Source organism: Parasteatoda tepidariorum, chromosome 9, assembly GCF_982258835.1.
Source record: "Parasteatoda tepidariorum strain Cologne lab strain chromosome 9, Ptep-v5.0, whole genome shotgun sequence".
In the NCBI taxonomy this organism is placed as follows: Eukaryota; Metazoa; Arthropoda; class Arachnida; order Araneae; family Theridiidae; genus Parasteatoda; species Parasteatoda tepidariorum.
In genome coordinates, this window is record NC_141763.1 from 102,821,522 (window position 1) to 102,837,002 (window position 15,481).

The window sequence follows — 15,481 nt, forward strand, 5'->3', positions numbered from 1 at the left end:
GGTTATTACAAGAAGCCTTAATTTCTTTAGACTAATTAGAAAATGTGTAAAGATTTACTAAAACAGGTAGAATTCACTTAGGCTCATAACATAAACCTTTAAAAAATCTATTTGCAATAAGCGTTCACTTCTCTGGGCCTAATGCAAGCTACCTGAAATAAATCTGGCTCATTAAACGAAATGTGATATTTCTTCTAATTAGTTTAAGGGCAGCGGTAATAAGCTAATTTACTTAATTTTAGAGTCGCACTATTAAATACTTTCCAAATTTTCCAATCTTTTCAAGTTTCAATGAACTACTCGATGATATAAAAAAATCGTCCAGTGCAATCGGTAGTTGAATTAAAGGTTGTTTTTTTAATCAGGGTACTTCGAAGTATTATGAAAAAAAAATTTCTTTCTTTTGTCCAATACCCACTTGGATAATGACCTAGGTCATACAGGCACCTGAGAGGCAGATTTGTTGGCCACTCTTTCAGGGGCACCCTATTAGGTGGGCCAACGTTGCTCACACAATAAGGACAGATAGTACAGAGAAGGAAAGAACATCCATGCCTTGCCCAGGATTCGAACCCAGAACCTTTCTGATGCAAGGGCAGTTCCCTAACCCGTACACAGGCCGGTCGGCTAGTTTTATAAAATGAAATGGCATATTATTTACAAGATGAGTGTATTCTGAGAGCTGGATGTTTAAGTTGACAAGCGACCTTTTTAATGTCCTGATCATATTCAAAGTTCCTACATAAATGCAAGCGGGGTGTCACGTGATGAAATCCCTCTATGGAACTCATATGTTTCTATTGTTCTATTTTAATTTACTTGTACATTTCAATTTAATTATAATTCTCTTATATTTTTATAAATGTGCATTTTTATTTGATTTCAATGTTTCATTTTAAAAAAGCTAAACATCGAATTTTTTACATAAATTTCTAAACTTGCTTAAGTTAAGGCGCATAATATTTGGCTTAAAGTATAAAAATAGCTATCTAAATGAAGAATATGTTACATATTTTTTGTACATAAAAGGCTGTAATATTATCAGTTTTTGAGGTCAAATAAAAATTCAATTATAGAAATGCGATTTTGAAAAATCATTTAATAGAAATTATAATTAAATGATCAATATCGACATTAATATAACCAAAAAGATTTGTACTAATCGTTTTCGACAATTTTGTAATTGATATTATAGTACTATAGTTGTTTTAAATCATAATCAATAAATCGATGTTGGCTAGAAATTTATTTACTTATAAATATGTTAGAAACTGTTAGAAAATAAATTTAAATAAAAATTAAATTAAATCTTCCTTTAAGAAAACCTCTTCATTCAATGAAACTTGTTTTTTTTTATTTCTTTATTTATACTATTCTTAGAAAAATTATGTAAATTTTCGAAGTTTGAAACTAAGATTCTCATCAATTTTTTAAATGAGTTTGTTTTCTCTCTGGTATTTATTATTTTTAAAAATACTGAAACAGCTTCCATGAAAGGGAAGAGAAAGATTGAAAGTGTTTCTGAAATCTGAATTTCTAAAAATTCCTTGAACATTTATCATCAACAAAAATGGATACATTTAAATCATGTTGATTCAAAAATGAATTAAATATTAAAATAAAAAAAATATTTTTTTTTTTTTAAAAAGCACTAATTTAGAAACATCGTATATTTTTTATTTTGGATGTTTTATGAACTAAGTTAAAAATAATTACGTATACATTGAATAGTTAATGATATTTAATAAAATGGGAAAGTTCCTGGACTCAAGCTTTTGAACCCAGCACCAAATTTCTTCAACTTTAAAAAATGTATCGTTTAACGGTTGAGTTTTCGATTGATTCAATTAATAGTCTTTACGTTAAGTCATTATTATTTATTTAATAATAATTTTTTATTCATATTTAAAACATTAGTTTCAGAAAATTAAACTTCATTAAATAAAAGTTAAAATCCCGAATAATAATAAAATGCAAACTATTTTTACTTGGGGAGCATTGCACCTGAAATGATTTGATCATTATTCTTAAAATGCACTAATCATTATCTCAATTTCTAAATGCATGTTTTATGTTGATGAAAAAAGGAATTTTTGTTTTGCTCAAAAGTGACAAAAAATGCTGTCGGTAAGATGAAAACCGTTTAAATTTATCAAATTATTATATTTTCGAACAGCTTGGAGCTCTCACCGTATCGATCAACTGACCCAATGTTGAGTTTAAATTTGGTTTAATAAAATAATAAAGAAAACTAACTACTTTAAATTGGAATATTTGAAATTTAATAATTTGTACATAAACTTTTTTTACTCAGCATACTGATTTAAAGTTTTAGTGGAAAGATATATTTGTAAGATTTCTCTGGAAACATCTTAAATTAAACATCTCAATCATCCTAAAAATTTAAGTTTAATAAATACTAATTAATAAATTGAATTCGAGATATAAAATGAATATTAAAAATAATGGTTTTCTTGAAAGTAGTTTGAAAAGGAACAAAGCCATTTTACTTTTTTTTAAATCAATATGTTACCTGATTAAAAAATGGCTCTTTATCTCACAAAGTAATATTAGTTTAACATTTTAAAGTATTATTGTGATTAGTGCCTAATTAATGGCGAACTATCCTTTATATTTATTAATTGGCATAAACTATTAAATTCAAAAGCATTTTTCACATGATGCTTAGAGTTAATATTAATTTAAGAGTTCGACAACATTTGGAATATTCTTAGACATTTATTTATATCGGCACATTTTTTAGCTATTGGTTCACGATTGTTTGATTCACATATAATTTTTAACATATCCTCAGTAGAGGAAATGTTATCTTTCTTTTTTCAAAAATCGAAAAAGCACTTTATTATTTTTCATGGCCTATCATATTTTTTTTTCCTTTTTTTTTCACAAATGAAAATTTTTCTATTTTGTATTTCTCTGAATATTTTATTTTATAACCGTCGTTGAACAGCCGACTTAATGTTTTGAGTTTACGACTACTAATGTTCAACTCCGTAACCTTGTAATTTTGAAACCAATCCAGAAGACAAGGGAACTCCTGGATCACGTATTGGGAAGAATTTGCCTTCGCGGAGGACTCTTCGATGGAACATTTACTTAAAGTTGTGAAAACACTCCACGGTTAGCCTCACGGCAAGTGTACTACTCAGGATATTTTACGTCAACACTTTTGTTGGTGCAAGCCAGATGCGGAATTCGTATCAATCAGCCATCACTGGGATTCGAACCTTATTCACTTCATTGGAACACTCTATCCACTGAGCCTTAACGACTTAATAGCCAAGAATGTTGGAGGCTCATTGGTTTTAGAACTATGTGTAGAACTGGGGTCGGTTCAATTAACCTGGAGATTCGAAACTCGCCCATCTTCAAAACGATAAGTACCAGTTAATATGCGAAGTAAATGTGGGCCATGTGCAATGTTGAGCTCATTGCAATATTATGCAGTTGGTCTCAAAATTGTGGGACGCTTAATTCCAATCCCTCCTGGTAGAGAAAGGGGGAAAAACTAATTTTTTCAGTGATAATAAATCCTTAGATGTTTGTTTTGTATATATTCAAGTAATGTTCTGGTACGACTTTGCCATTGAAATCATTGGAATTATTATTATTTTTTTTAGATGCGAAGTTGTTTTTTGTGAGATCTTCGGTTCATCTTTCATAGCAAAAAAGGATTTTCCTGATTTATAATATTTTTTTTTCTTAATAAGTATCGTTTTTTAATGATACTTATTCAATCAAATAATCCTATGCAATCAAATAATGATTATTATTGGTTTTTATCAGATCAATAATGATCACATAAGGCTATGAAATTGTTTACTATGCTTGTTGAAAAATATTTTTAAAATATGTTTCCATTCCTGGAATATCTTAGTACCAAATAGTAATACATAAAAATTTATTCATATCTATAAAAATGCCTGTGGAAAAATTTAATTTTTACTTATATACTACTTTTATACTAAGATGGAATTCCCTAAATGGAAAATTTAGCAATATAGAAAAAGTTAAAGTATTTCAACACAATGAATCAATGAGCATTGAATCATTTTTTTTCTTTTTGATAAATTAAAATTATATTTCGCAAGCTCTGAATAAATTGTACGTGTGTTTATGGAAAAAAAATCTTTAAGATTCATTTAAAAAATTCAATGTTTCAATTCTAATAGGTACATGTTTGGTATAAAGATGTCTGAGCTGACGTCGCCTAACATACTTGCCAACTGATCATACTTCAATCGATCGCTTTCAACTCTTTTTGTATCCAGTTAAAACGTTCACGAAATCGTATTGAGTATTTACTAAAAGAGTGCATGTTGATTTTTTGTTTTTATATAAAATCTCAGTAAGCGAAATTAGGAATTAAAATCTACTGACAATTTCTCATTGACCGAGTTTCATGCTAGTTGTTGGACATTAAAACCCACACTATTAGGGAAATGGAGTCATTGATGAAATCGAGTGATCTAGTTCAGATTTTAAGGAAGGAGAGCTTTGTAATGCTACCAGAAAATCTGCGGTTGAACACTAAGAAAAGAATAGGATCTACAGACATTATTCTTACTCAAAATGAATGATAAATTTTCTTGAAATAGGAGGACGCTTTTTTCATTTAGTACCTCTCTCATTCTTCTTGATTGAGATGTTCTCATAGTGTTCAACGTTTCGTACGAGAAAGAAACTGCTTATAAAATATCTTTTTGTTATACTCATACTGCATTAGAAGTTATTTTTTTATGAGTGAGCTTAAAAATCACTGGTGATTGAGCAACAACCAAATAGTTATTAGTGGGTCATCAATGGGGGGGGGGAGGGTATTAAAGATTTTGGAAACGATCCCGCGAAAAGTTTGTGTGTCTCTTAATTAAAAAAAAAAGTATAACAACTTTTTTTCAAGATCATTTTCAGGTATTTGTACAAATTAAAATTATGTTAGAAAGTTTACTCAATCAATTTAAGAACAGAATAGTGGAATTTATCAAGAATGTACAGTGCGCCAAAAAGAAACGGACCACCCAGAATAACTTTTGATCTGAGGATGGGATCTTCACGTTCTAGGACTCAATCTGAATGGTTCAAGGGATTGACCTCAAATAGGCTTGTTAATAAGCGGAGACGATATTTTAGGTTACGAAATGAAGCGCAAAATAAATATACATTTTTTTTTCAGCGGATTCGGATTTCTGACCTCCAAAATAGAGTGAATAGCAGCAATCTGGTGCCAACGTGGTCCCCACATTTTTTTTTCAAGAAAGCGGTCCAAAGTTTGGACTCCTTAATGTTAATTTTAATTTAGTGTATTTCGCCATATCTCGAGAACTTTTTAAACGAATTGAAAAATGTTTGCACACACTTATAGAATTTGCTTATTCAAAGATAGTTCTGTGCTAAAAATAACTTTTAGTAAATATTTATCATTTTATTTAATAATTTATTTAAAAAGGAGTCATCAATGACTATTACCCACCCGTGACCTTTCAAAACAGCTATTCAAAGGTTATAATAAAATCCCGGAAAATGAACAGGGAATTTTAAGGGGATCAATAAATCTTCCCCAATCAGGTGTTTACCAAAAACAGGTCAGAACTAGAAGCCCATTTAATCTTATCGCTGTTGTCGTTGTCCTAAGCGATTAAGGCAAGGGGCGAGATTGTTTTCGTTTTACAGTGGCGCCGACTTCTGCCACACCATACGTCACACCCGTTTATTGGGATTACCCATTCATCCACAGATCGTAATTTTGACCTGAACCAGAGGAAGATCCATCTCCAATTCAGTGCCCCCATAGATACCGACTTGTTAAGGGAACTTCATGACCCCCGACAAATTTTAATGTGCATCAGTCATCATTTACTACACAGGGAGTCTTCGGCCGGTTGGATTCGAACTCCCGTTCTCACGAACGGAAGTCCAGCGCCCTGCCTACCAGGCTATCCCGGCCCATTTTTTATCACTCTATCTTAAGTATAAAAAGAGACAATAAAGAAATAGTAAAATTAAAGCAAATACTTTAGTTAAATAAGTTAAATTATAAAATGAGTTAAGTAATTATACAAATGAAGGAAGATATCGTTGCAGACGATACACTTTAATGTTTGACATGCTTTTTCAGAAATGCTCTCTCTAAGACTATCTCCTGACTGATAGGCTTAACCCCAACATTCATTCTTGGGCAAAGGCCCATGAATTCTCTCCCCCCCCCCCACTTTACTTCAGTGCACAACACGTAAAAGAGAGAGCGAGTAACCCGTGTCATTGCTAATTGATTACGCTTCGTCGTCTTGGAAACGATTTTGCCCCGATATACGTCACGTGATGGCACCGGTCGAACAGCAGTCCAGGAATTTATGATAAAAAATAAAGATTTATATTAAAGGGGGGGGGGAGCTTTTTTTTAAGTACTCGCATAAAAATATTATTTGGATAAATGAGATAAATTTTTGTGGAGTGATGAGTTTTTTTAAGAGGGTACTTTGCAAAATGAATTATAGTATAAATCAAATTTTGTTCTAAGCGTGAGATCGGCAAAAAAAATTTAATAACTTCTGATGATTAAAGATTCTATTTTGTTTACCCATAAATATAATTTAAATTATACTTATTTATTATTTATGTATTACATATTAATTATATCACACAAGGCTTATTTTAATTGCACATAATAGAACTAAACTTAATATCATTAAAAATTTTCCTTACTGAATAAAAAAATAGAATAACTTTTAATGAGTGAGCTATTTTATTAAAAAATGGTCGTTTTTCTTTTACTTAATAAACCATATAGCCAGTCAAAATGCATCATAAAAGTTATGAAAACAATTTTGATGGTTTCCTGCTGTAACAAATCAAACATTTACTTACTAAATAAAGGATACATCTAATCTACTTAAAAAAAGTCTTAGGACACTATAATAACAAGCCACATTATGAATTCTTTTAGATGGAAATTTTAAAAACGTTTTTGATAATGAAAAAAAAAAATCTCAATTTTCATTCAGAAAATAAGATGTTTAAATGTATTGTCCTGTGAACAATTCGAAATTCTAGAAACTTTTTAAGTACTTATATGGAAACTTTTCTAAGATATAGAATGTAAATAAGACATTATCACTGTATATTCCCAAACCTTTCATTTAAAAAAAAGGTGCTAACACATATTTGACATCTAATTACAAGTTTTTCAGTAAAACTTTAGATGGCCAAAACTTTTTATGCACTATTTTAAATTGCTAAAAGTTTTCCAAGTATCCATCGTGAAAAAACATCAAAATCTTATTTATTTTATTTCTTATTTATATTGAAGCGATATTCTCTCTCTTTTCGCCTTTACTTTCATTACCACACAACTTTTTTTCTTTTCTTTATTGAGTATTTTTCTATAACGTCCGGTTGAACCGTATTTGGAGTGATATTTTTTCATCTCGTCTGATGATAGGGAACAAAAAAGAACCTTTAAAGAAGATGTTCATCGTATACTTTAACTCGTTACGATAAATGGTTACCATGACAACCAAATGTTCCCACTCGCTACATCCTTTGTTGGTAAAATGGAGTTAGTGAGATCAACCATTTATAAAAGTTGCCAGAATATCTCCCTACTTTGGCACAACTTCACTTCATTTGGCGGAAAATCTGATGTTGCTAATTAATTACATACATAGTTGAATGCAAAGATTAACTAAAATAAAATGCATTGCCTGTCAACTTTTGATTAACATTTGTGATGTTTAAGTATTTTGTAAATAATTATCTCACTCAAATCTTATACTTTTACAATTATTTAAATTCCAAATCCTTCTGGATCTTCTGATCTAATGATCGGATTTATATATATTATAATGGTTTGAGCCCTTCTAAATCAGTGCAGAAATTCATCAAGTTATGAAATACAATGCTAAATACATTTATTTATAAGAGGCTCCTTTAAGCATCGACTTAAAAAGCAGATTCTTAAAATGTTTGTCAAAAATGAACTAAAAAAATTTTACCTACTACTAGTATACCGAATTAATATTCACCGAAAGTCAAAAACACTATCAAAATTTATGGAAGCCCTGGTGAGGAAAACAGAATGAAAAACATCAAAACCAGTTTGATTGTTTGATGAAGCTTGAAAGTATTTTTAACAATCGCCTTTTTCTTTCGTGCAATCAAACAGGTTTTGATGTTTTCAGTTCCGCCTTTTGTTTTTTTATTCCTCACTCAAATATTATTTTTCGACTTCTCGTGTCCATATTTTTTTACTTCATTTTTAACTAGGTTTCTAAAAATATAGATTAAGGATGGTCAGTACTTAATAAAAATATCTTACATAAAACTCTTCTAATTTAATAAAAAAATATTAATACATATTTTGTTTATTAAACAAAATTATTAAACAGAATAATTAGTCAAGAAATCAGCCCATAATGCAATTCATGCATTTCTTACAACAAAAAAAATCTATGACTTAAAATGTAAGTTAAAAAGAAATGACTGTAATAAGTTACTTATTATTTAATTTAATAAGATTCTAGTTAATCTAAACTATAATCTTAAAATATTTGAAAGATGCTGCAAAAAAGTTAGTAATTGCATTACAAAATGCATTGCAAAAACCAAGACTTGAAATAAATGTTCCTTCTCGAATCTAAAAATCCTATTATTTTTATTCAAAAGTCTTCTGTTTAAAATTACCATAAATTAGCAATTTTTATTCATTTTTTATCCAATATAAATTTCTTCAGATATTCCAACGTTATCAATATTTTGACTTTCATAGGATATCGTACAGGTTAGAATTACTTATTAATTTTTCTTCGATTTCGAAGAGCTTTCAGATTTCAAAATACTTTCCCGTACATTCCAAAACAAAATGTTTTTGCTATAAAAAAGGCCTCCTATTTACATTTTGATACTGATCATTATTCATCTGATGTCTTGGAAATTGGCTGCAGAAAATAAAAAGAAAACAAAGATAAAAAGTCGTTAAGATAAGGCGACTCTTCAAAATATTTACATATGGAAATCCGAAAATTTTCTGCTTCCCAAATATTCCGGGACTTTAACAGAATTCTTTTCGCTATTATAAATGACAAAACATTCGACGTGAAGACTTTCACATTCAAATAGTACCGAAAAAAAGTTCTGTGAAATTCACATATGTGCACCAAATATTTTTGAATTTCAACCTTATACTATAATGAGTGAAACTTATACATTTATTTTAAGCAAAACTGAAACTAAACATAATGCTTAACCCAAGGGTCTACAAATAACCTTCGTCATAACTGTAGCTGCGCCTAAAGTTTTATTAGATTGGAAGCAATCATATCTTTGACTTACCTGATTAAAAGACGTCAAACTCATTATTTCATAACTCGTCTAAGCAATGACTAAAATAGTTAAACTTTATTTCGAGGCGTCCCTTATTGGATTATCGCTAAGTTAGTCGACAGGTTGAGCAATGTTGTTTCATTTATGGCAACCCACAAAAAAAACCCTGTAAATAAGATAGACCAATATTTACTTTTCTACTGCACACTTTAGATAACATAACTTTTCATTTTTACGTTAATGAGTTGTTTTATTTTGTTAGGAAATACATTTCGTTCCAGTTTTATGTTTGATTATGTTTTGTTTTCAGCGCCTTGTTTTTGACCTGGCGTAGCACAAAAGTAATCGATTTTTGCCAAGAGGCACCTCTAAACATATTTTTACTTCAAAATAGTAACCTGAATTCTTTCTAATGTTTGAGAAAATCTTCTTTAAGTTCAAAATAATCTCTGTTTCAGCATACCTTTGTTTTATGTGTGTGTGTGGTTTCAGTTAGAAATAAAAACTATAATTTCACTGACTTATTTAGTTGAAAGCTATCCACCTCGTTTAAACTTTTTGCATTACTTCGGATTTTTTAAGGGGCACTTTTCAAACTGGCAAAATATGTTCGATTGCTAAATATTTTTTTTCTCTTAATTTCGAATTTCCTGCAGGTATGGGCCAGCCATTCCAGCCTCAGCAGCAACAACAACCCATGACAACATTGACCACTGGTCAGCAATCTGTATCTCTTTTGGGCACATCGTCAAGTGGTGGAGGATTTGTGTCTGGTTCCTTAATACCGAGCAGTGCAGTGAGTGGAGGCATGGGGAGGGGTAGTGGGACCATCCCTAGGACCGTGCCTCTTACGGCGCTGTCCCAGACGCTGCAGCAGCAACAGCAGCCTATGTGGCCCAATTCTCAGCCCCAGCAACAAGGACAGCCATTGCAATCGCAACCACAAAATCAATGGAATTTACAACAAGCAGTAAGTGGCGGTCTATTTTTTTTTATCTCAACAAATCCTTAGATATTTTTCTAACTAAAAGTGTATTTAATTCTCGAGGTAGTTAAAAAGTTAATTTCAAAATGCATTTGATATTTTAATGCAAAATCGCTTGAAATTTGCCGTTGATTTGAGTGCAAATTCTTAAAAGAATTACGCTTACATATATGCATTTAATCCTCTTCAAAATACCGTTTTCTGCAATTGACTACGTTTAAGTCAGAGGCTCTCAAACGTATTCAATGAGTGACACACTTTCTGAGTATCCCTATCTGCCCAGTACATTTCGCAAAATAACGTATAAAAATTAAATATTTTTACATTTTTGTTGCTTTATGGCCACCCTGGGAGAATACCCCCAGGATATCCAAGTATAAAATTTAGGAATAATGGTATTAAATCATTTTCAATGCATGTACACCATTAATCTTTACGGTATTTCCTTTTCTATCAAATCAAATTTTTACGTATCTTTGCATATTTTTCCTATCTTTAAACATTTATGAAATAGGTGAACATAAATTTGAAAAATACACCAGTAATACTGCATAATAGCTTGTTAGTTTTTTGTATAATTTTCAATTAAAAATAAAATGAAAATAACTATTTCACCACTCTTGAAATTTCTTCCATTAGTTTTAAACCTGATCTACGGCGCTAATTTTCTTTTACGAACGTGTTTCTTTTCACAGCAGGTACAACAGCAAGTGAATCAAGTAGGACCACAACAACTGTCAATGCAAATGAATTCTCAGAAATCGAAGCCCATGGATTTGGTTCCAGGAATGATGATGACAACCCAACAACAACAACAAATGCAAATACAACAGCAACAGCAACAACAGCAGCAGAAGCAACAACAGCAGCAGCAACAACTGAAGGGACAGAAGGGTCAAAAGGTGGGTGAGCAGCAGGACTGGTCCCCAGGGACTGATCTGTCCCCCATCATGGATGTCTCACCTTCACTTGAAGCTGCGGAGCAAGAACTAATGGAGAAGTGCCAGGAGGCTGACCAGCTGAGGCCGATACCACGAGCCACCTCCGGGACGATATCGGGCATGTTGGCCGACTTCAACAAGGCGCTCGGTCTGGCTACCACGCCCACGCTAGACGACGGTCAGCAACGGAGTCTAGTGGCTACAACTACGACAACGGCTCCTCAACAGCAAATGAGCGGCATAGTTGGTAGTGGCGGAATGGCCCCAACGTCAATTATACCAAGTAATTCTTCCTTTTAAATCTGTTCTGCATACGTGATTTAAGTAATTTCCAACGTATCATCAAAACTAATAACGTGGATTAATTATGTTGACAAGTCCAGCCATTGGCAATTTACCAAAATAAACATTCAGGGTTTTAATAGCAAATGGTTCATTAACAGTGTTTTGTCATGACTTCCCTCTCCTTTTGTATGCAATAATTTTTCTAGAATGGTTCCTATATTTTCTCTACTGTCAACTATAAATTTATGAAAATATGAGCAGGGCAAAAGACTAAAAAATCCAGGATAAGCAGTGATCAAAAATGGGAAGAAAAACGCACCATCCTGAATAACTTTTGATCTGATGATCTGATCTTCTTTTAATAAGACTCAATCTTAATGATTCCGGGGGGGGGGAGGATATGCTAACGTAAAAGTGTACTTTTTCAGAATAAACATAACTTTTTTTTAAATGGATGTGGTTTTCTGACCTTAAAAATATAGGGGTAACCACAATAAGCGGAATAGGGTCCTAATAGTTTAATCAGAAAAGCAGTCGAAAGTTTGAACCCCTTCATATTAATGTTGCTTTTTGCGTATCTCGCCATTTCTCGAGATTTTCCTTAAGTGAATCGCAATTTTTAATTAATAATTTTTTGGGGGATAAGAATAATTTTTAATGATTTTTTTATTATTTTTTTATAATTTTTTTATTATTTTGTATTTTTTTTAATAATAGTCGTAAAAAATTGAAAGGTAAAAAATACACATTTTTATATCGCTTAAAAGAATGTAATTTCTTAAATTAAGTACAAAATTTGAACGAAATCGGTCAAATAGTATCTGAGACGAATAGTTTCTTAAATTTTGCTTTTTTACACATGAAATTATACTCTTGATAAAGATGTAAAAATGTATAACCCTTAGAATTAAAATTTTGTCGACTACTATTAAACAAAACAATAAAAAATAATAAATCATTATTAAAAAATATGTTTGCATGGATAAATGGAAAAAGCGAATGAAGTCTTCGGATAATCTTCAGATAAACGAATTTTACAATTTGCTACGGTTCGCTTAAAAACTTCTCGAGATATAGTGAAGTGCACGAAAAGTAAAGTTAGCATTAAGTAGTCCAAATTTTCAGCCGATCTCTTGATCAAATTATAAGGACCATATTTTTCTGATTATGATTAAGCCCCCCCCACCATTTATTAAAGTTCAGAAATTCAAATCCGTCAAGAAAGATATGCTTATTCAGAAAAAAAAGGCTTCTTTGTGTTTACTTAAAACATCGTTTTCGCTAATTAATTAGCATATTTGAAGTCATCACCCCCGTGAATCATTATGATGGAGCCCTAGTACGCGAAAGCCTGATCATTAAATCAAAAGTTATGCAGGGTGGCTCATTTTGTTTTTTGCGCATTGCGTAACCTGACTGATGAATATTGTACTAATATTTCCAACGTTCACTCCACGTATTGCTCTACAAAGCTTGAATATCTCACATTATGTTAACTCCGTAAAAATAGCCTTAACTTTTATTATTTTTACTCTGTAAAAATAGCCTTCAACTTGATCATCTTAATACCATAAAAAGAAAAATAACCTTGCAAAATGCTTATTGAATTTGCATATCTTTACTAACTACAAATAAAATTTTACTGTTTTCGTGTAAAATCCTGACGACCATTTTCTGTCAAAACCAAAAAATGGAAGCTGATTGATGAGGATCAATAAAAAATTTTACAAATAAACTGTGACACAATTTTTTTAATCTTACGTACTAAAACACTAATTCCATAATTTTTCGTGAAAATGTTTTTTAACTTTTTGGTTAATTCCCAATAAATATGAATTGGTTACCATACAATTAAATATACAATTTAATTCCCATTAAATAAGCATTGGTTACGACATAAAGTGATTTCGTGAAAATTTCGCAGATTTCGCACCGAGTTTGTTGGACGATGAGATTTTACGCAGATATCAATGTAACTATTAATAAGTATTGTTCACTATTGTGAAGTGTTTAGACAAGAAAAAAGAAGCAAATCGTAAAATATGTTTTTTTTCTCACAAAGATGGCACGGAGATGGACCAGAACCAGAATCTCGTGCAACAGCAGTTCCAGCTTCAGCAGCAACAGCTCATGATACAACAACAACAGCAGGTGATAGCACAGCAACAGCAACAACTACAACAGCAAGCGCATCTTCAACAGCAGATGCAACAACAACAACAGCAGCAACTACAAAGCCATCAGCAGCTCCAAAGTCAGCAGCAACAGCAGCAGGTTTTGTTGCACGATATGCAACAGCAACAACAACAGCAACACGTTATGCAACAGACATCTCTCGTGCAGCACCAACCGGGAGTCGTCATTGGTGGAGCTCCGATGCAGCAGCAGCAGCAGTCCCAATCCCAGCGGAAGGTTAGGAGGCTTATTTATATTATATTATATTATATTATATTATATATATATATATATATATATATATATATATATATATATATATATATATATATATATATATATATATATATATATATATATATATATATATATATATATATATATATATATATATATATATATATATATATATATATATATATATATATATATATATATATATACAAGGTCCGGCTATTAATTTCCAGGACTCATGGAATAACTCAGAAGAAAATAAAATTAAACACATAGCCATTTAATATTATTCGAAGTAACCCCCATCAGCCATAATGCACGTCTGTGCTCGGCAGTGCAAATTTCGGATCGAAGTTTTAAAGTCCTCTTTTGGAATGCTCTTTAATAGTGACGTTACAGTCTTCTTGATGGCTTCGACATCTTGAAATCTTGTCCCCTTCAGAGAATTTTTAGGAAACAGTCTGCGGGTGCTAGGTCTGGAGAGTATGGTGGATGCTGCATTTCAACGACACCATGCTGGGCTAAGAATCGCCTCACAGGCAACGCAATGTGTGGAAGCGAACCTTTTCAATTTCTTCCGGCGTGCGTAACGACTGCGGCCAACCTGTGTGTGGATCATCTTCCACGCTTTCGCGCTGTCTCAAAAGCGTTTAAACCATTCAAAAATTCTGGAGCGACATAATGCTTCCTCGCCGTAAACTTCTTTAAATCATTTGTAGGTTTCTGCAGCTGTCTTGCCCAATTTGAAGCAACATTTAAAGTTTATTCCTGCTCCATTTTCACTTCGACAATAAGAATTTAAGAGCTACGTTTTAATGCGCCTTTCTATGAGAACCACTTACTTCAGTATGGTGCCGATTGCACTGCACATGCGCAAGAAAACACTCTTCAATATGCAATGATTAGCGCCATCTTCCGGCTTGTCGTTCTCCTACAGTTACGTCAGTCCTGGAAATTAATAGCCGGACCTTGTATATATATATTTATATATATATATATATATATATATATATATATATATATATATATATGTTCTCTTGCACAGGTTCACAGGCGTCTGCCTCAGCCTACTATGGAACAGATGCATGCAGCGGTCGCCATAGCAGCACAGACGCCCAAGAGCAAGTCCCAGGCCCCCCGTACCACCCCTAGCATCGGAACTGCAACCCCTTCCTTCCAGAGACCCATCTCACCCATGATGGCACCGGGAAGTGCGCGCATCTCCTCCTCCCAAGCATCCTCCATCTACGATACTTCATCTTCTGGTGGTCTCCTAAGTGTCCAGCAACCAGGGATGGTGGGCGGAATCTCCCCCTCGGCACTCAACACCTCCATCAGCCCCACACCACGAAAGGTACAAACTCACAAACACTGGCTGTTTTTTTTAATTTTAAACACATAAGTTTGAAAAAAAAATGTTGCTGATAAATGATAACAAAGTTGTAATTGGATACTTGCAAGCGACGTCATGCGTAGGTCAGCCAATCACGTACGACACACGCTTGACGTAGCTGGCAGGTAT

General features: G+C 32.3%; 1 protein-coding gene across 11 annotated transcripts in view; it reads left to right on the forward strand.

Annotated features, from left to right (window-relative positions):
* The window catches only part of LOC107436973 (uncharacterized), a 272,773-nt gene that overhangs the window by 128,426 nt on the left and 128,866 nt on the right, over positions 1–15,481 (forward strand). For all 11 annotated transcript variants that reach the window (XR_011637865.2, XR_011637864.2, XR_011637861.2 and 8 more), the window contains exons 5-8: positions 9,996–10,309; positions 11,020–11,548; positions 13,613–13,962; positions 15,005–15,313. Coding sequence is in view for 3 of the 11 variants with exons in the window: in XM_043041297.3 (XP_042897231.1) it covers positions 9,996–10,309; positions 11,020–11,548; positions 13,613–13,962; positions 15,005–15,313 (1,502 nt within the window). In the remaining 8 variants the exon portion in view is untranslated. The remainder of the gene's footprint in view (positions 1–9,995; positions 10,310–11,019; positions 11,549–13,612; positions 13,963–15,004; positions 15,314–15,481) is intronic.